Here is a 20,983-nt window from a genome sequence, read left to right as displayed (position 1 = left end):
CAGTGTTTTCCCCACCCTATCCACAGAGCGCAAAGATTTGTAGGTCCATGGGTCTGTTAGCCTTCAAAAAGAAAAAAAAGCCTTAAAAATGTGATTTTTCCCGTAGGAGTTGGGCTAAGATGATATATCAAGCAACATATATCTTCACGGAGGCGGAAAGTATAATAAATAGGTCTGGCTGTTGTAGCTATATCAGCTTTGGATTTTTTTGTTGATATTATATTTTTTTTATTTGCTATGTTGTCTTTGTGGGGTTTTATTTCATATATAACACCCAGAGTCAGTCAGTAATGGAAATATAAATCAATAAGCAAATGCCATACAATATTTAATAATACCATAGAATTTGATGTTGCTCTGTTCTATGATCTCTGCAGAGTTGAGACTTAAGCATTACAAGGTTACAGAAAGACTGTTCTTGGAAGGTCATCTCTGATCCAAGCCATTTGAAGTTGTGCATCACACATTATTTTCCTCCACTGAGCTGGAAATAGGCTCAAGATCTTCCTGAATATCCCAGCAGAACCTGAAGGGCAGCTTTTCCATCCTCTCCTTAAAGACACGGTCAAACCTTTCACTCTGGGCAACAGTCATGGTGTTCTTCCAGTCCCCAACAGTACCTGGGAAATAACAATTAAAAAAATGTCAACAGTTTTTGTATTCAATTAAACTAGAAGCTATTTATGCCATCCTGTCACCAAAACGTTCATTCTTACACATTCTTATGTGACTAAGTTTGTGTTTGAATCAGTCATGTGAAAAAGAAAGTACATCCTGTTTGACTTCTATGGTTTTATCTATGAGGAGATAGTAAAAATCTGATTCTTAGCTGTTCTTAAAAGTAAGTAAATGCAAACTTAGATGAACAACATGACATTACACTATGTCATCATTTATTTTACACAAAAAAAGCCAAAATGGAGAAGCCATGTGTGAAAAATTTATGATTTAATAGCTTGTAGAATCACCTTTAGCCGCAATGACTTGAAGTAATCGTTTTCTGTGTCACTTAATCAGTCTCTCACATTGCTGTGGAGGAATTTTGGCTCATTCTTCTTTACAACTTTGCTTCAGTTGATTGAAGTTTGTGAGCATTTGTTTATGTACAGCTTTCCTGAAGTCCCATCACACCATTTCAATCGGGTTGAGGTCTGGACTTCGGGCCATTGCAACACCTTGAGTCTTTTCTTTTTCAGCCATTCTATTGTAGATTTGCTGGTGTGTTTGGGATCATTGTCCTGTTGCGTAGCCCAATGTTGGCCAGCCTTTGTGAATGATCTTCTTCATCATAGAATGATGTATTTTAAATTGTTTGCAAATAACCTTTCCCAGACTGATAGGCAACAACAATGAGTTGTCTAAGATTATTACTGATGTCCTTCCCTCAATGCTGGAGACCAACAAACTCCTAAAACTTTGGGTTTTATAGACCACTGGATTAAGTTCATTTGATAGCAGCACTTAGCTGCTACTTAGCTTCTTCATACCCATAGAAACAGTAAGGATGTTCTTAGTTTCTTCCCCACATGGCTTCTCCATTTTGGCTTTCTTTTTGTAAAATAAATGATGACATGGTGTAATATGTCATGTGCTGTTGTTCAGCTGACTATGTATATACCTAATTTAAAGAACTGCTAAGAACCAGATGATATTTACTATGTCCTGATACGTAAAACCTATAACTCAAAGAGGGCATGCTTTCTTTTTAACATGACTGAATATAAAACATTTCAGGACTTCAGAAAGGGACTATACAAATGAAGATAAAAACTCTTCCAGAGGTGGTTTCCACTCTCCAATTACCTTGCCCACTATGGGCTTCTCTGAGTCTGAGAAAGAGGATAATAGTTTGCAAAACCTGACTAACTTGGAACATTGCACATTTGTCCATTATCAGATCAATGTTTAGCCACCTCTATGTCCATCAAACTGTTCTTAGAATTCTGTATTTATAGTTTTTGGGCAGGAAGTTGTCCCTTATTATTTTAATTAGAGCTGGATTACAGAGTGAAGACTTAATAGAAGGGCAAAGATCTCTGTAACTAGAAGGTGTTGAATGATTCTCCTGCCATAAGTATCTTTTACTGGGAAGTCGTGGAACCAATGATCTGCCAGTGAGGTTCTAAATGATCTTGAATTCACCCTTTTGGAACTGGCCCCCTGATTAAGTGAAATGATTGATGGTTCTTTGAGCTTTGGTGATGTCCCTATAGGCTTAAAAGAGACTGGAGGACAGTGCCCAGGATAGAGAGTGAAGAGGTTGTATCTTCTCCATCTTAAAAGTGGCCACTGTGAGCTAGAACAATCCTACTTCCAAAGGATCGTTAGTCTATGCAACCAACATAATGATCATTGAAAACATCAGATTATATCCATGCCCAAAATTTATCAGAGTGAAAAGGAGAACACCACTTCAACATTGGCACAGCTAAGAAAGGCTTATGGCTGCTTCAAATGCAGGCTGCTGATGAGACAAACACAACATCATGGAGAGACAGCAAAAAGAGAGGTTGTTGGGACATGTCCATACCACTTTAGAAAGTGCCTTTCAGGTGAAGGTAGTAATCCTGGTTTCATGGCTGCGATAGATGAGACCAGTAAAAAGAGCTCCAAGGCAAAAAAGATTTCCTTAAGGAACATATTTATTTTGGAGTAGTACCATAAAATTATATATCAATGGAAAGATAATTTAATCAAGAATGTAATGCAATAACTTTTATGAAGGATTTGCTATTAGAATAGCAGTTATAAAAAAGAAAAGTGAAACACGTAGAAAAAACGTGATATAGGGACTTCCGGCTGTGACGTCATCATCGAGCGGGTGAAGGAACAGATCTCTGTTCCTAAGTCCTGGGAAAATCTTCGCCAAGAGCCCAGCAAGGGCTTTGCCAATCCCGGAGAGATCGGTAAATTAAAGAGGGAACTTCAGAGAATCTGGGTGGAAAGCAAACACCCGAGCAGAATGAAGCAGCACTCTTAAAATTGGTGGAGAAGAAACCAGTCTTTAAGGCTGGCCTGGAGCGATAATGGCAGCCTGAGAGGGAGTGAAAAATTGAACTGACAGCTTTGTAACAGGAGACGAGGAAACCCCTGAAGGAGGTGAGGATCATTTGGCTGAGAGAAGGCACAGGAAAAGTAAAGCTATAAGGAGAGAAATACAGCGGCAACTGAATTAAAACAGAGCGGAGAAGGGAGCAAATAGAGCAGAACGAGAACAGCGTGAAGAATGCTGAGAGCCCACAGCAAAGTTTACAAAATGTGAGAGACTGGAATTTAAGAACTGCAAGAAGTTGTGAATGAAATCAAAGAAAGGACTGGTGAAAGGATGGTTGGAGGCAATAAAAGGTGATTAAAAAGGACTTTGAGAAATTAACATAAGGATTAAAAGGTGAAGGGAGACAACGGAGAAATTTAGTTTATTTTTGAAGAACAAATAACATTGAAATTTGGACTTTAGTTGACATATATCTGGACAAAGTGACGAGTGGATGTTTTGGAAATATTGGATACAGAGAAGAAGAAATAAGAGGTGATAGTTGGTGAATTGGTGGACATATTAAATTGAGATTGAGGAAAAAAAGGCTGATGCAATATTTACTCATATACAAGCAGTGATTAAGCTACAAGTAAAAAAGTGGTCTCAGGCAAATGTATTAAAAGTAATGAAGTAAATGAATTGTATTAATGAAATAGAAATAAGTGTAACTGAGTAACTGAACTAAATAGAAGTGGAAAATAATCATAGCATAGTAAAGAAATAAAAACAGGCGACTATTCAAGTAAGAGTGATAGTGAATGAAATTAAGAGTGGTGACAGTACTTAGAGAATAGTATATGTATAGTGTTTTATATATAATTTGTTTTCTGAGGTTTTCGCGGGTGTTTGTATGTAGGTCTTTGGTTGTTCGGGTTTTCTCCCGCGTAAAATTGGAAGTGTCTTTGTGACGTTTCGACGAAGTCCCATTCGTCATCTTCAGGCTGGTGCTTTCAGCTTCGTGCTCCTGGAAGCACGAAGCTGAAAGCACCAGCCTGAAGATGACAAATGGGACTTCGTCGAAACGTCGCCAAGACACTTCCAATTTTACGCGGGAGAAAACCCGAACAACCAAAGACCTATATATATATATATAATAGATGTTAAGAATATTATAATGTGTACTAGATAATAGTGGGATAAGGAAAGGTATAGCTTTACTTGTAATTTTAATTGTTAATGTTAATATTATATAATGATATTATAATCATATATATTGATTTATAGTTAGAAGTATTATATATATTCTTTATGCAAAAGTGGAGAAATATTATTCAAGTAATAAAAATGACAAGTACTATAACTACAACTAAAGTTAGCAAAAAAACAGTTACAAATCCCACAACTACAATGGCCTCTCCTTCAGGCCAAAGAATCATGTTGGTGAAAGAAAAAGAAAAAGTAGAATTGGCAATGAACCCACGGAGTTTGCAGATAACACTACAAATGATTCAAGAAACAATGATGATGACCCAAGAGGCAATAGCAAATAATTATGAAGAAATGAAAATACATCATAAAGAAATTAAGAATGATATTGTAAAAATGAGAGATGAAATTAAAAATATGAATGATAAGATAGGTAATATACAACAAACAATGATGGAAAATGAACAAAGAATTCAAAAAGTCAAAACAAAAATGGAGCTTGTTGATAGTAAAATAGAAGGGATGATACAGAAATCTGAGCAGACAAATAGGGAGTTGACTGAATCTATTGCTTTTCTGGAAATGAACAAAGCTTCGTTCTTTCTAAGATTTCAAAATATTGTAGAGGAAAAGGAAGAAGAATTGGGAGAAAAGATGGCAGAGATGTTGGCAGAGATTTTAGGCCAAGAAAAACGGAGGTAAGAAGAGACATAGACAAAATATATAGAGTACATACGAATTATGCATGAAGGCATAGATTGGCGAGAGAGGTCCATATAAGATTTACTAGAAGATCAATAAGGGATGAAATATATTAAAAAACTAGAGCTGAACCAATAATATATAAGGGTAAAGAAATAATTGTATTAAAACAAATACCACATAGTATACGAAATCAGAGACGAGAATACCAATTTTTAACAACTCAATTAATTAAATATAAAGTCATGTTTCGTTGGTTAATACCTGAAGGCATACTTTTAACTTGGCAGGAAAAAAAAATACAAGATAGATACACTTGAGAAAGCACAGGACTTTTATGAGTGTTACTTTTCACAAGGAGAAGAACAAGAAAGTAGGAAAGAGCCAGAGAGTAAAAGTTACGATGAAGATTTATTAGAGGAAGTTGATCGAGAGCGAGAAATACAAAAGTTACAAGAAAGAGAAAGGTTAGAAAGAGAAGCAAAAGGACAACTTATAGAGACAAGAAGCATAAAAAAAATAAAAAATAGATCAAGTAAAAAATAGGAGTCATAATTAAGCTCTTATCTGTAAACATTAAAGGATTAAATATACCAAGAAAAAGAGTTTAAACGTTTAACAATTTAAGGAAATTGGATGTAGATGTGATGTATCTTTAGGAAGTTTATATAAAATAGGATTACAGAAAACTACTAGAGAAAGTAAAATTTAGAAATATTATACACAATATTAGCATAAAACAAGAAAGGAGGAATTATTATATATGTCAAAGAAAAAATGAAATCAAATCAATATATTTGGATGAAAAGGGGTGAATTTTAATGTTGGAAATAGTATTAGAGCAAAAACAGTATATGCACTAAATAATAATTAACGTGAATCTTTTTTAAAAAAATAAGGTATAAAAGAAGCTAGTGGATTTGGACTATGAGAATATTTGTATGATCACTAGGCCTAGATAGAATCCCGGTCGAGTCCTATAAAAAATAAGAGAGTTACTACAATGAATAATGTTGGAAATTTAAAATGAGGTGTTGGTAGAGGTGATATGTGTATAATAATGTATAATAATAATAATATGAATTATTCCTAGTAAGTAGTAGAATATGAAGGAAGGAAAACGTAAATATGAAACAATGGGGCAATAAGGACAAATATTTCAAAGAAGAATGAGGGGGGGAAATGTAAATAATAGAAGAGTACTGTTACAAATTGCTGTTAACAAAAAAGGATATATTATGTTTGTATGTGTGTAATGTTTTGCTGTGTTTTGTTTTTTTTGTTGGTCTAAAATAAAAATAAAAAAAAATGTGAAAAAATGAGATATACAAAAATTATCACCATGTCAGTTAATCCTTAGTTGGGTAACCTTTAGCATGAATTATGACCTTACAATGTCTTCCCATGGAGTGAACCAAGTCCTTTAGTTCTGCAGCTGTTATAATGTGAAACCAAGATTGAATGATTGCTTCTGTTAACTGGGTTTTATTGCTGAGTTGCTTCTGACTAACAAGTTTCTTTAGTCGGCTCCATAGATTTTCAATTGGGTTAAGGTCTGGGCTATTCCCAGGCCATTCCAGCAGTGGAATATGATTATCTTGAAACCACTTTTTGCACACAGCAGCAACATGACATGGAGCTGAATCTTGCTGAAATATAAATGCTTCATTATCTTGGAAAAGATCATGTGCAGAAGGCTTAAGTTTGGGCTCAAGTTTTCATTAATGTATTTTTGGCCATTTATATTCCCATTAATCACACAAATTCTGCCCACACCTTTTGATGTCATACAACCCCAGATCATAACACTGACTGGGTATTTCACGGTACATGTAATGCAATCAGGATGCAAATCTTCTCCGATTCTTCTTCTTACGTGTTTTATGCCATCACTACCAAACAGGGATATCTTGGTCTCATCACTCCAAATAACACTGTGTCATTGTTCCTCTGTCCAGGTAACATGGGTTTTAGCCCAGTTTAGTCTTTTCAACCTTAGTTTGAGAGATAAAAGTGGCTTTTTTTGTGGAATTCTAGATTTGAGGCCAAATTCCTGCAGTCTGCGCCAAACAGTCCTTGCACTCAATGTCAGACCCAGCGTGATACCTACCTTTTGAAGCTCAGCTACGGTTCCATGTGCTCCAGCCGAGTCCGGTAGCTTCGTGAGTTACATCGCCATCAACGATATGAAGGCGGTGCCAGAACATCTGCAGCGGCGGCCGAACAAGCCATGTGGCCATTTCACGACAGAAAACAGCCAGACGGAAGCTACGCAGCAATAGAATGCGAGAGGAGCCGAATGATTTCAATACTGCTATGACTGGGCGGAGGTCTATCACGAGGCGGTGCTGGGGCGTGGTACGGGTGGAAACTAATTATTTATTTAACCGTTGATTGGGGGTGTGTATTCTGGGTGTGGTGGCGCAATGTATTTAGGGCAATAGATGGAGTATCCTTTCAGTGCTAACTTCGTTTTCATCATAGTGAATAAAAACTTGTTGAATACTGCAACGTTCCTGTTTCCTGGCTTTCGTGGAGCACGGGTAGGATGTTCTGTCACTCAACTTCACATTGCATTGCGCCATTTCATCTTGTATATACCCAGATGATTTTCTTCTGTCACGTAGGCACAGTCTCTTAATTCTTCTATCATCACTTGCTGTTCTCCACCTTTTCCCGCCTTTACCAGTATGATTTTGTAGTGACTGAGTCTCCTTATACCTCTTCAAAAACTTAGAAATGCCACCTTTGGTTAAGTTTCTACCAATTTTCCTTCTAATTTCTTTATAACTGTAGCCTTGTTCACTTAATCATACTATTTTCCATCACTTTCTGAGTGACCAGTCAACTGTTTGCACCATTACTTTAATTTTATTACATTTTACAAGCTCACTAAATGAAAGAACACAAAAAAGCCCAACCAACTTAATAGCAATCACATAACATACTGACAAATGTCCTCCTCTCAGCTTCAATACATGACACCAATAACTGAATCCTACTGTGATCTGATTGGCTCATTGCCAAAACAAGATGACACCTGATTGGCTCTCTAAACACTAATGCTCATTGGCTACAATCCAATGAAGGAAAGTTACCTGATATCAACTTAAGCAAGTTGTGCTTCCTTTTTCTGGTTATTTGGCTATAACTTTTCATAGAATACAGATAATTGAACAAACCTCATTGCATTACATTCTTGATTAAATTATCTTTCCATTGATATATAATTTTATGGTACTATTCCAAAAAAAGTGGTGTTATTAGCCATCAAACCTCAAATGTACACTTTTCCCAAAAGGTTTCCACAATTTTGGCCACTACTCTAGTATCGGCACACTCAAAAGTGAAACCAAGACTGAAGCTTTCCCCCCACAGGTTACAAAGTTGAACTTCCCAATTCAATGATGTGTCATAATGCACATTCCACAATTAACTACTTGCCCAGGCTTTCTAACTGAAGCCTTAGCCCGCCAAAATGCAATCAACAATGACCTTGTTTCCCATAGAACAATTTATTGTTTTGACTAAGCTAGAAAATACTCATCCCTCCTCCCAAATCTGTAGCAACCAAAAATGAAGGGTAAATCGCTTCAGCCAAATTCATTTGTAGTGTTGAACGTGGTTTCAGATGAAGCCCAGCACGTTCCAAAAGCACAGTCCCAGAATATTAATTATTACCGATCTACCTTTGCGAAGAAAGTTTCCTTTGCTGAAATCGAGGATATCAGGAGTCACGAATGTGTAGTTTGCTCTAGAATCCACTTTCATGTTATCAAATGTAGCTTTATCTACCACATCATCCATCTCTTTTTCAGTTAGTTTTTTTCCTAGGAAGTTGCATATTTTCAGTACAGACCTTCTCAGATCCTGCATTTGATAGAGCCTTATATTAGGTTATCCACAACAATGGAGAAAAGATGGAAAAAGTTTGTTGAGATCTCACATATTATTGCTGTCACTCACTCCCCCAACCTTTAATTCTGTCTTTTCTTACTGAAAAAATTACCCTGATTAAAACATTTGTGTTTATTTTTTTTAATGAAAACTATACATGGATCTAGGAAGCAATATCAATGAATTAAACAAAGAAATGTTGCTTTAAGACTTTTGGAAAATGTTTTCAAAGGCAAATTTTGAGAAATGTTTTTAATTGACAATATATTGATGTGCCATAATTTCCCTAAGATTCAGACTCTTATGTTCTTAGCAATCCTGGCTGCATCAGAGGCTGGCCAGTTCCCAGGCCAGGCTAAATAATAATAATAAAAAAAATGCCTTGGCCTTTCTTAAAAATGCAGTTGAGTTGAGTCAATCTCTTCTGAGCCAAAACAGGAAAATATTATGAGAGACTTTGACTAAGCTTTGGCTAATTACAGATACTTAGTTGGATTTCCCTTATCTACTAAGTAAATCTATGAAAAATTAGATCAACTTTGTTTGGCCAGACTTGTTTTTACACCATATACATCCTGTTAATTAAATTATCTAGCATGACAAGCCAAGTGCTCACAAACACACCTTTCATTAATCTTTTTGATATCAAGGTGACAGCACTCTAGTTTCCCAGAACTTCCTCCTTCCTTTTGAAAACACAGAAACTTTTCTTCACCACTCCTACAGGAGTTCATGGAAATAACGAAGAGTGGTTCTGTGATCACCTCTGTTACTCTCTATTGGAATAGATTATTCACACTTCATGTTGAGTCCTTGGAGAAAAGCAGACACGAGAAGCAGTTGTAGTTCTCAGGTTTTCTTTTATTCTGTGTTCAGCTTACAGGTGAAGGCTTCAGCAACGCCCAAAAGCTCCCAGCCTCTTATATAGGCAATTCCCGGGTCAATGTGTTACTTTTCCCGCGTCAGCACCCGCGCATGCGCACAGGCGCTGGCAACAGCCTGTCTGGTCCCGGGCAGCTTGCAAACACCCCGAGCCTGTTTGCAAGGCTCGGGACATAACACCCCTTTCCCCCGGGCTAAGACTACTACCAACATACAATTATTTCTTGATGCAATGTTCTACTTCCCAGAGCTCCTACTGTTTACTGGCTTTTGTTTGGCCAGCAATGTTATGTAATCCTCTAAGTATTTAGGAGATTTCCTTGCTCTCTGTGACCTTCTCAGCTCTGGGTTTCTGACAGGTGTTCCCTGACTGAGGGGAGACGTGAGCCTGTTCTCCTTATCATGCCTTGGTGCCTTCCAAGGACTGTGCCCCAATGCCTGGCCTGCTCGCTCGCCCACCGGGCTCGTCAGGCCAGGGCTTCTGTCACTTTGTGACCTGGTTGACCTGCCTAGCTGTAGGCCCTCGGGCCCCTTGAAGTGATAGCCACTGCTGGGCGTCTCTGTAGAACCTCCTAGGTCCGTCCAAGACCTGTCAGGAGGCTGTCCATTCCCTAAACCCTGTTCTGTGTCCGGGCTCGTGTGGGTTTCTGTACCTTCCCAAAACTCAGTTACTCCCTGATTTGGGCTAGAGGTGTTGCGGTCGGGACTTGGTTCCTCGACCACCTCCCTGTATGTTTGACCCCCTGTAGGACTTGGGGTAAGGTCAGGCCAGCTCTGGGGATTATGTGCCAGCTCTCTTGCGGGGTATGATTTATTGGGATGCTCCCGGGTATCCTCCCTGACTGGAGTACTGTGCTGTGCAGGTGAATAGTGATTGTACCCCCGGGGTGACTCCCTGGCTGGAGTAGGTGTGAATGCCTGGTAGTTGGATAGGCTCTTAGAATTCCTGTTTGGGGCACTCGCGGAATCTTGGAATGGGCCGTTTGTGGATCCATCATTGGAGGTGGGCAGCAGCTCGTGCCCCTCCCTTTGCTCTAAAGGGTCCCCCTCCCCCCCTGGAAAAGACCCAGGAGTCTCATCTGAAAGATCCCGCCTAGGGCGGAGTTGGTCGATGTGCCGACGCAGGACACGACCGTTGTCCAGGGCTACCTCGTAGGATAGAGGACCTGTGACCCTGGAAATAGAAGCGGGGACCCATGTATGACCAGGCCCGTAATTGCGAGTCCAAACCGGGGCACCCACAAGTAGTTGTCTAGGTGCCCTAGGATGTGAGGTAGATGAAGGCAGTCTGTCTGGATGCAACCGGTCAAGCTTCGTAGTAAGTTTGCGCCCCCAGCGAAGTTCAGCTGGGCTTCTCCCTGTAGAAGTGGACGGTGTGGTGCGGTAAGAAAGGAGAAAGTCAGCCAACCTGTGATGCCAGTCCCCATAGGTGAGTCTTTTCAAGGCGTCCTTTGTGATGCGGACCATGCGTTCAGCCATACCGTTGGTGGACGGGTGGAAGGGTGCAGACGTGGCATGACGAATCATGTTAGCCTGTAAGAAAGCTTGGAATTCGGAGGAAGTAAATTGAGGGCCGTTGTCAGACACGATGACATCTGGGAGCCCGTGTGCAGCAAAAATCCCCCTCAGTACCTGAATAGTCTTTGCAGTGGTGGTGGATGAGACAGGTACAACCTCAAGCCATTTTGAATGACTGTCAACGAGGACCAAGAAGAACTGGCCCTGAAAGGGCCCAGCGTAGTCAATGTGCACCCTAGACCATGGGGACTGTGTATCCTCCCATCTATGCACAGGAGCTTGGGGCATCTCTGGGCGAGAGCGCTGGCACAGGTGGCATGCATGCACCTTAGCCTCAATGTCCTTATCTAAACCAGGCCACCACAAGTGGCTGCGCGCAAGGGCCTTCATGCGAACAATGCCAGGATGACCCTCGTGGAGGGACTCTAAGATCCTAGTCCTCATTGAGGTGGGAATGACAACTCTGTTTCCCCAAAGCAGACAACCCTGAGAAGTGGACAACTCGTTCCTTTTGGACCAGAAACTCTGAAACTCAGGACTAGGGCAGTGCTCAGGCCATCCAGACAAAACCCAAGAAAGGACACGTGAAAGTGTGTGATCTGTGCCTGTTTCAGCGGCGACATCCCTGGCATTCAGAGGGGACTCGGGCAAGGCTTGGATGGATAGAATGTTGACAGCTGGCGCAGGGTCAGCTTCTACTACTGGCAGGGGCAATCTACTGAGGCCATCAGCATGGCCCATTTCTTTCCCAGGCTTGTGGAGTAAGGAAAAATCATATGCAGACAGAAAAATAGACCACCTAAGCATTCTAGGGGAAATGATTTGGGGAGTTTGTTTACATGTGGTAAACAGTCCCAGCAGAGGTTTATGGTCAGTGAAGACCGTGAAATGCCTGCCATACAAGAAATCAAGGAATTTTTTAATTCCAGCAACAACAGCCAGAGCCTCCCTGTCTATCTGAGCATAGTTGCGCTCAGCAGAAGACAGTGTTCTGGAGTAATATGCAACAGGAACCTGAGTTCCATCAGACCTGAGGTGGCTCAGGACGCCTCCTACCCCGTAAGGGGAAGCATCACAAGCAATGCACGCAGGAAGGGACTCATTGAAGTGTGCAAGTACACTGTTAGAAGTGAGTAAGGCCTTGACCTCATTGAAACTAGCCTCATGTGTTTGTGACCACTGCCACACTGCTTGTTTGTCTAATAGCCTGTGAAGAGGCTCAGCTACACTAGCTTTATGTGGAAGAAAGGAATTGTAGAAATTCAGGAGGCCCAGAAAGGCCTAAAGTTCGGCCTTAGACTTTGGCCTAGGTGCTTCTAAAATGGCAGTTAGTTTGGATTCAGCAGGGTGAATCCCAGCAGCATCAATTTTGAACCCCAGAAATTCAGTAGAAGGCACCCCAATTTTGCATTTGTCTTTTTTGAGCTTGAGGCCTGTTTTCCTGAACCTTAACAGAACAGCCCTTAGCCTTTCAGCTAGAATGTGTGTGGAGTCTCCTGCAATTAAGACATCATCAAATTAGGGGCAAACCCCCGGTATGCCCCGTAGTGTGTTTTCCATTACGCTTTGGAAAATCCCAGGAGCGACATTCACTCCAAACTGTAGCCTTTTTACCTTTGCAAAAACGCGCCCCCCCTTGAGGGAGGCCAGAATATGACTGACCACAGGAACAGGATAGGCATGTTGCTGCAATGCCTTATTAAGAGTGCATTTGTAGTCAGCACAAATGAGAATGTCCCCATTTGCCTTTAGAGGCGTGACAATGGGGGTCTCCCAAGGGCTGGAATCAACAGGTTCTAGGATTCCCTGTTGGATCAGTTTGTCTAACTCAGTGTCAATTTTATTCTTTAAAGCAAAAGGGACCCTTCTTGCTTTAATTCTAATGGGAGTGACAGTGGGGTCTAGTTTTAAGGACACAGGGGGTCCCTTGAATGTGCCCAGCTGGGGGCTGAAGACATCTGCAAATTCTTTGCAGACTCCCTGTAGGTCGAGTGTTTGTAAGCTGTTGAGCCCCGTGACGTGTATCCCCAAGACTTCAAACCAATCGAGTCCTATGAGACTCGTTCGTTCACCCCCTACTACTAATAGGTCTAGTGGACCTTCAAAATTCTTATACTGTACGTTAAGGGTGGCCTCCCCCTTAACACACACTCTCGAATTTTGAAAGTCTGTTAACACAATGTCAGAAGGCCTTAATTTAGCCTGAGTTCCACTGCCAGAACAAATCTTCCTAAATGTATGTAAGGATATGATTGAAAGGGCAGACCCCGTGTCTAGTTCCATAGTTAATGGAACCCCTTGTAGCTTCACCTTGAGTGACAGCTTTTTCTTGATGGGCTTGTGTGTGCCTGTCCTGAAGATGCTTCTTCGCGAAGCGCAAAAACCTACCCTATTCTGGCTGGGGACCCTGGTACCTTTCAGGCGCAGTTCTTCCTGAGGTTGTACCTTTCGTCGGCCCAGACACACAGCTGCAATATGTCCTTGTTTCCTGCACGCCCGGCAGATAGCGGAGCGGAACTTGCAGTCGGTTCTCCTGTGGCGACCTCCACAGCCGATGCACTTGAGGGGAGCTACAGAGCTTCCTTTCTGATTCCTTTCCTTCGTGGGGTGGAGACGGTCAACTTCCTCATCCGGATCCTCCTCGGAGTTTCCTTGGACGTCCTCTTGGTGCACGGATGCAACATCTGGACTGTTCCTGATCGGCCGCATGTTTTTGATGGCGCTGCCTGCTGCTTCTTCTGCGGTGACCTCTCTTAAGGCATCTTGGAAGGACAAGTCTTCTTTGGCGAAAAGCCTCTGTTGTAGATCTCGATGCCTTAAGCCGCACACGAATCGGTCCCTCAGTCGTTCTTCGAGGTCCTTGAACTCGCAGTGCTTGGCGGCCTTCCTCAATGTGGCGATGTATTCTTTGGCCGACTCTTCGGATCGTTGATCCCTCTGCTCGAAGGTGTGGCGCCATGCGATGACGGACATCTTGGGCTGGAAGTGCTCCTTCAATTGCTTCTTTAGATCTGCGTAGCTGACAGGTGCTGCAAGGTTCTCTGCGATTTCGAAGGCGTCTTGACTGCAGACACAAAGCAGGGTGGCAGCCTTCAAGCTATCTTCCCTCACTTGGTTCACCTTGAGGTAATTTTCCACCCTGGCTACGTAGGACTCCCACCGCTCTGGATGTGAGACGTCGAATGCTGAAAGCCTTCCAACTTTTGCCATTTTCAGGAGACGGGTCTATCAGCCAGCCTACCCCCGAATGCGCACTGGATTGGCAGGTAGCTGCCGAGTCAATGCCGTTCCGCCGCTCAGGACTCACTTGGGTAAGCTTACACCTCTTCCTTTCCAGGCGATGTAAGGCATCCCACCCTCGTCGCCAGTGTTGAGTCCTTGGCGAAAAGCAGACACGAGAAGCAGTTGTAGTTCTCAGGTTTTCTTTATTCTGTGTTCAGCTTACAGGTGAAGGCTTCAGCAACGCCCAAAAGCTCCCAGCCTCTTATATAGGCAATTCCCGGGTCAATGTGTTACTTTTCCCGCGCCAGCACCCGCGCATGCGCACAGGTGCTGGCGACAGCCTGTCTGGTCCCGGGCAGCTTGCACCTGCCCGGGACTGCCTGCAAACGCCCCGAGCTTGTTTGCAAGGCTCGGGACATAACACTTCACATCATTTCTAAAGCTGCTTAATGGTTGTTCATATTGTACTTCACAGCACAAACACATCTTACCTTTTTCATTTCTTCATAAGAAAGGAAGAGAATATTGAAATCACCCTTATGAGCATACCAGCCTTCTACATGGTCTAGCCACGAACTACAAAGCACTGGTAGGAGAGAAAGTAATTTAGTGTAAACATGAGGGCAGTCTTGAAATCACTGAGTTCAGTTGTTCAGCTCAGGGCTGCAATGATCCAGCTGACCATCTGTCTCAGGGATACATTCTTAATACTTCAATTTCCTCCATTTATCCTCATTTATCTTTATGATCCTAATGGGCCTACAAATAAAAGCATGATAGCTCAACTAAGGGCTATCCTAATATCACTGAATGTGGAGAGGAGAGAGAAGGAATGGGAGCCATAGCTAATATGGTTGCGTACTCCAACTTGTTAATTAAAGCAATCTACTTTAATTTTTGTTATACTTCTTCAAATATCAGACTTATTCCGATTAGCTATTTCTGTTTCCAACTCCTAAAACACTTTCTATGTGATTCTTTAACTTAGAGTTACCTAACTTTTCTGGTTTTTCCTCCAACTGGCAGGGGAGAAGAAGGGATGGATCTGTGTGAGCAGCCAGCAAGCATGACCGTGCATGCAGTTCCATTTGCACAAGTGGTGTGCAGGCATTCTTGCTCCTTGCACAACAGGGTATGCACACATGTGTGTGCTTGCCTGCCATTTCCATGGCCCAGTTGCAAATAATGCATAACCCACTCATGGGCCATGGCCTAGATGTTAGGGACCCCTGTTTTAATTAATATTGATTTTAAAAAAAAACCTTTATATTTTATTCATCCATTCCAACCCATTCATATCCTGATTTTAAACCACCAAATAGTTTCCTTCCATTTTCTCCTCTATATTAAATATATCTTAGTATAACTCATCTCTCTCCTGTAATAAGCTCCCTTCGCTTGCCTCTCCTACCCATTTTTACTTCATGAGTTGTCCTCAGCGTCCTGCATTCTTCTTCACTCATCCATCCCATTATAAACTGTTTTCATAGAGTTTACACAAATTACTGCTTGAGTATAGAGAATCATTATTTGTTACTTATGTTAGGAAAGTGGGTGGGTTGTTTGTTCTTTGTGGGAAGCAGATGGAAATATATTCGTAATCTCTTATCCAAAACAAAAACTGATATAATGTTGTCATGATGAAGGACTTCTTACCTTTTCCAGCCAAAAACTTCTCAAAGAAAGTACTGAAGTCTTTTGGGGTTTCTAATTTGACTAAGACTTTGTGAAAATGATAGCTAGAAACCAAGATATCCTTTGGATTTCTAAGCACATAAATAATCTGTAACAGAAAGATGATAGTAACTAGTCAAAAAAACAAGAAAAAAGACAGATTGACAGCAAAGCCTACATACAGTGCATCAAATATTTCTCATACACTCATCTAACAGGCTCCATTATATCATGGGATCTCAAAGCTTATTAGCAAAACCATGTTTGAGGAACTTCCAGCAGGCCAACAGGATTGGGGCCAGCATCTTGAATCCTGAACCAAAGTGGTAGCCACTGCAGTTTCCAAAGCAGAGGTGTAATGTATGAAGTTCTTAGAGACCACACAAGTGCTCATGCTGCTGCATTTTGCACCAGCTGAAACCTTTGGTGACTATGGCATGAGTGACTGACAGAAGGGATTGTGGGAAGGGATTTGAGGGCTAGAGATAGCATTCCTCAACTTGACAGTGTTCAGATATGTTAAGATAGCAAATGGCCATGCAACACAAAGTGTTGCAATCCATCTGGAAAAATAAGCTTAAGCTGGTCGATATTCAGTTCGGTTCTTAGCTATTTCTCCAGGGCATGATATTCTGATGTTAACACGATTTTGTTTGTGTTTATTTTCCTCACCCTTCAAAACTTATTAGTGTCCACCAAACATATTGGAACAATGTAATATGTGTTTGTGTGCCATTTACCTATTTGTTAATAAAACATTCAGATACAGAGCTAATAGAACAGAAGACAGACAGTTCCCCACATCACCTCACAAGTTAGCAAAATATGTCTTACTTTTGCTCTTCTACTTCGTAATCCTTTGGGTACCAAATAGTAGGGCAGATGGGAACTAAAGAGACGAGGTGATGGGCGACTGGGAAAATCTACATGCAAAATTTTATACTCCAGCCATGGTGCTCTGTCATCCAGGGTAATATTTTCAGTTCCATCTCGATGACCTTCATGAAAAATCAGGCTCACAATATTCTGAGTCCATATTGTGCCTGCAAATAAGGAATAATTAAATTAATTCATCCATTATTATTTGGGGAACTTTGAGCTTATGCCAAGCCAACCTTCCTATCAGGAGAAATAGGAAACATTTCATAGATGCCTGAACACAATGAAGTCTTCTAAAATTGATAGATTAAAGTGATGGATGGATGAGAAAAACTAGCTATTTATTTGCACATTTATTTCTATCCTGCTTTTATTAGTTTTGGAAGTAACCTAAGATGGCAAGCATACCTAATAATCCTTCCTCATCCTATTTTCCTCACAATTATCCTGAGTGGGCTGAGGCAGTGTGACTGGCCAAGGTCACCCATCTAGCAATGTATGGGTAAAATAAAAATGATGAAAGTACAGGTTTAGCAGCTTTATTTCCCCTACGTTTTCAGCTTCTTATAAAATGCTAAATGTTGAGGCTTCCAGTTTGCTGACGTGGCTGCTGTAGCCACTGGAAGGCGAGCTCCGTCTTCCACGTCCGATTTTGCACCGCTGGGGGCCCTGGAAAGGGTCAAAAGTGGCTCTGTAGGGGTAAGCAAGGAGGGGATCTTCCGCTCGATCCGGGGCAGCCTCCACACTGGAGGATGAAAAACCGGCCATAGAAATATGGCCCGTCACTAGGCTGCAGACAGCCAAAGTGAAACTTATTACCAGGCAATAATAATAATAATAATAATAATAATAGTAATAAAGTTGGAAGGAACCTTGGAGGTCATCTAGTCCAACCCCCTGCTCAGGCAGAAAACTCTATACCATTTCAGACATTATTTTGTTTTTTAAATGATAGCCACTAGAGAAGGAAAAATACACCTTTTAAGCTGGTAGATATATTTAGAATTGTGATAGCAAATCATTGCTTGCCCCCCCTCCAAATTCCTGAACAAGACAAACCTATAATTACATTACATTATATATTTGTCTGCTCAAAAACTGGCCACCATAATAGACATATCCATTCACAAACCAATACCAATGAGGTACTGTACCTCCTAAACTAAGTTTCACAAAGCACAAATACTCAGTACTCATACTCAGTTAAATCAAAATCAAACTAATCATTTTATGGTCAGCATCATGTACAAACTCGTTCATGGATTTCACATGGCTTCTTTAATAAAGCAGAGTTTCTTGGCATAAAATCCGTTCATTCTGATTATTTCCTGTGACCTTATAAAGCAGCATGGATGAGACTGGGTGAGATCTGAACCTCTCTTCAATCCTAACTTTTTTTTCTACCAGTATAAGCTGCCCAAAGTATTTTCCCCATAGTGGAGAGAGGGAAGGGGAATTCTATCCCACCCTCTAAAAACAGGGGCGACTGACTATCGAGGGGAGTTTAAAATGCTGAAAGAATAACCTGATTCTAACTGGATTTTTATCTTTCTCAAATTTGAGGACTAAAAGATTTCTTATTCTTATTGAAGATTTGGGTTTTTACTTACAAAAAAGAAGTAAAATTGGAAAAAGGATTATAAAAATTTTGGACTTAAAAAAAAATCTTAAACGGTACGGGCGACATCTTGTGGCTAAACCTGATATTACAACTTAATGTCTAAAAGAGACTTGGCTTGAAGTCCAGACTATACATAAGACTTTTGCAAGCTTGGCAGATATCAGCTGTGAGAAGCCCAGCTGTGTTCTATCCTCAGTGACAAAATTATTTTCATTCTCTGATTGTAAAGCTTTTAATTTAACACACCACTAAGAGAACATGGATGAAGATCAGGAAGAGATTCTCTTTATGCTGAAAGCAATTTATGAAACTATTCTGACAGCTACTGATAAAATAAGAAGCTACAGAAAAGAACAAGATGTCAGCCTAGATATATGAAAACAAACTTTGGTTACAACTAAAGAATCAACTACACAGAATATAATGGAAGAAGTGGAACAATCAAATACTATGATAGAAGATTCAACTCATCAACAAGCACAATTAGCAGAAAACCCAGAAAAGGGACTGACAACATTGGAAATGGAAAGGACTTTCTATATAAACCAGAAGAAACCTGAGGATCAAGAAGAAGAACAGACTGAAGGGAAGTTAAACATAGTACAACTATGTCAAGATGGAAAAATAGAGAGACAATTTGTTAGCTCTTTGAAAAAAAAATGGTGACTGGATGGCCTCGTTTATCTCAAACAAGATATATAATAAAAGAGGGAGATCTATTTGATGACTTAAAAGCATGGATATGGAAGGCAAGTTGGCAAAGAAAGAAAGCTAGAATAAGGCTGAAGAAAATTAGGGTTTTGACTTATTAGTGAGGATTAAAATAGAATATACTCAAATAGACAAGATGTGTACTTTGAATACTAGATTTTGTTATATGAACTGAGATAAAGAAAACTGCCATACTTCAAAAGTACCTCAGAAACCAGACTACTATATTACAAACACATGTCATCATAGTAGATTGATAGATAACCTTTATTGTCATTTTTTACTGTGGGCACAATGGCACACATTAAAAATGAAATTTAGTTGTTTGCTCTCAAAGTGTACACATACATAATGAACATTTAAACACACTATATACAACATATGTACAGACCTACACCCTTATATATAAGTAACTTAAATATTAATCACTGTCCATCTTTAAACCGTAACAGAAGGAGGAAGCTTTAGAGTTCACAAGGTTAATAATGTATGAAACTAAAAATTGGGAAAAACTAATTAGGGCATTGATTGTCTATAAAGACTGAATGTTAAAATAACCAGGATATGTATAAGCTAAAATTTATTGATAAATGTAAGAATGTTATTTTTATTTAATTGATATAATAAGAATTATATTAGTTTAAACATGAGACAGTAAATACTAAGGGGAAAAGAAAGGAAATATTTATTGTGGTAGTTTGAGACTTGTACTAAAGATACTTGAATTATCGATTAACTCAGCCACGACGTTGCTTTTTAAATACTTAAATTTAAAATTAGAAAATCAATAAAACATAAATAAAATAAAATAAAATAAAATAAAATGCTAAATGTTAAAATTTGGTTATAGCATGACACAGTTACAGCAACCCAAATCTTGAGGAACTGAATAACAGCACTGGATACAAGATTATCTCTTTCTTGGAAGACATCTTTGAACTTACCAGATTTAGGATATGTGATTATGAATATATCATCATCTCGGATTTCAAAACTGCCCAGTAAATCTATACCTTCGGCTGAAGACAAGCCATTTATGAAATAGATTCCTTTGTATTTATATAGGAAATCGTCCTCTGGCTCCATTACTTTGGCTGTTGATAATAATATAGCGATTAACAGTACTTCCTACATTTATGGTCAATATTAATTTAGTTCTTTAAAAATCATGACTCCTGCTAACATAAAGAAAAACAATGTATATATTATTAGATTAGTTTCCCTAATTAATTAATTAGTTTCATGAACTCAATTTTCATCCACAAAAGTTTCCATTACAAACAATAAATTTGGTGTTCTTCTTGAAGTTCTGTGTAGAAGAGAAAGCCTTAATTACACTATGAACAACATACTAGTTGCAATTCTTTTCTTACCTTGCCTTACCTAGTCTCCAACTGTCACTCATGTCATGTCCTTTAGCCAACTTATATTCCTGTAGAGTGCTCAAGTATTTAAGAAGGCGGATCTTTAGTCAATCATTGTGCAAGCGGTGCTTCTGTATTCCAAAAATGAGCAAGAGAGGACATAGAACACGATTGAGTAATAACCTAATTAAGAAGAGAAAGACTATCTTATCTCAGGCAACTTTATCAAAACATGTCTAACCCTTCAATCGAATACAGCACAATCAACACAAGCTGTGGCAAGGCTAACACTGCCATACTTCAAAAGTACCTCAGAAACCAGACTACTAT

At 40.0% G+C, this 20,983-nt stretch overlaps 1 protein-coding gene across 2 annotated transcripts; it reads right to left on the bottom strand.

Annotated features, from left to right (window-relative positions):
* Positions 1-211: 211 nt before the first annotated feature.
* On the bottom strand, positions 212-20,761 carry LOC120313534 (amine sulfotransferase-like). Of its 2 annotated transcripts, none has more exons than XM_039355552.1 (7): positions 20,663-20,761; positions 20,234-20,383; positions 16,913-17,121; positions 16,061-16,187; positions 14,896-14,990; positions 8,575-8,755; positions 212-620 (listed from the first exon to the last, which is right to left on the bottom strand). In XM_039355552.1, exons 2-7 carry the CDS (start codon positions 20,373-20,375, stop codon positions 460-462), a joined length of 915 nt encoding a protein of 304 aa, XP_039211486.1. In that variant the 5' UTR covers positions 20,376-20,383; positions 20,663-20,761; the 3' UTR covers positions 212-459. The 2 variants fall into 2 exon arrangements, with proteins under 2 accessions (XP_039211486.1, XP_039211485.1); XM_039355551.1 differs by having other exon boundaries at positions 20,673-20,709.
* Between the last annotated feature and the right edge of the window lie 222 nt (positions 20,762-20,983).

Source organism: Crotalus tigris, unplaced genomic scaffold (genome assembly GCF_016545835.1).
Source record: "Crotalus tigris isolate CLP2741 ecotype Arizona unplaced genomic scaffold, ASM1654583v1 scf7180000018691.1937549, whole genome shotgun sequence".
Taxonomy (NCBI): domain Eukaryota; kingdom Metazoa; phylum Chordata; class Lepidosauria; order Squamata; family Viperidae; genus Crotalus; species Crotalus tigris.
This window is presented reverse-complemented; position numbering and strand designations above follow the sequence as displayed.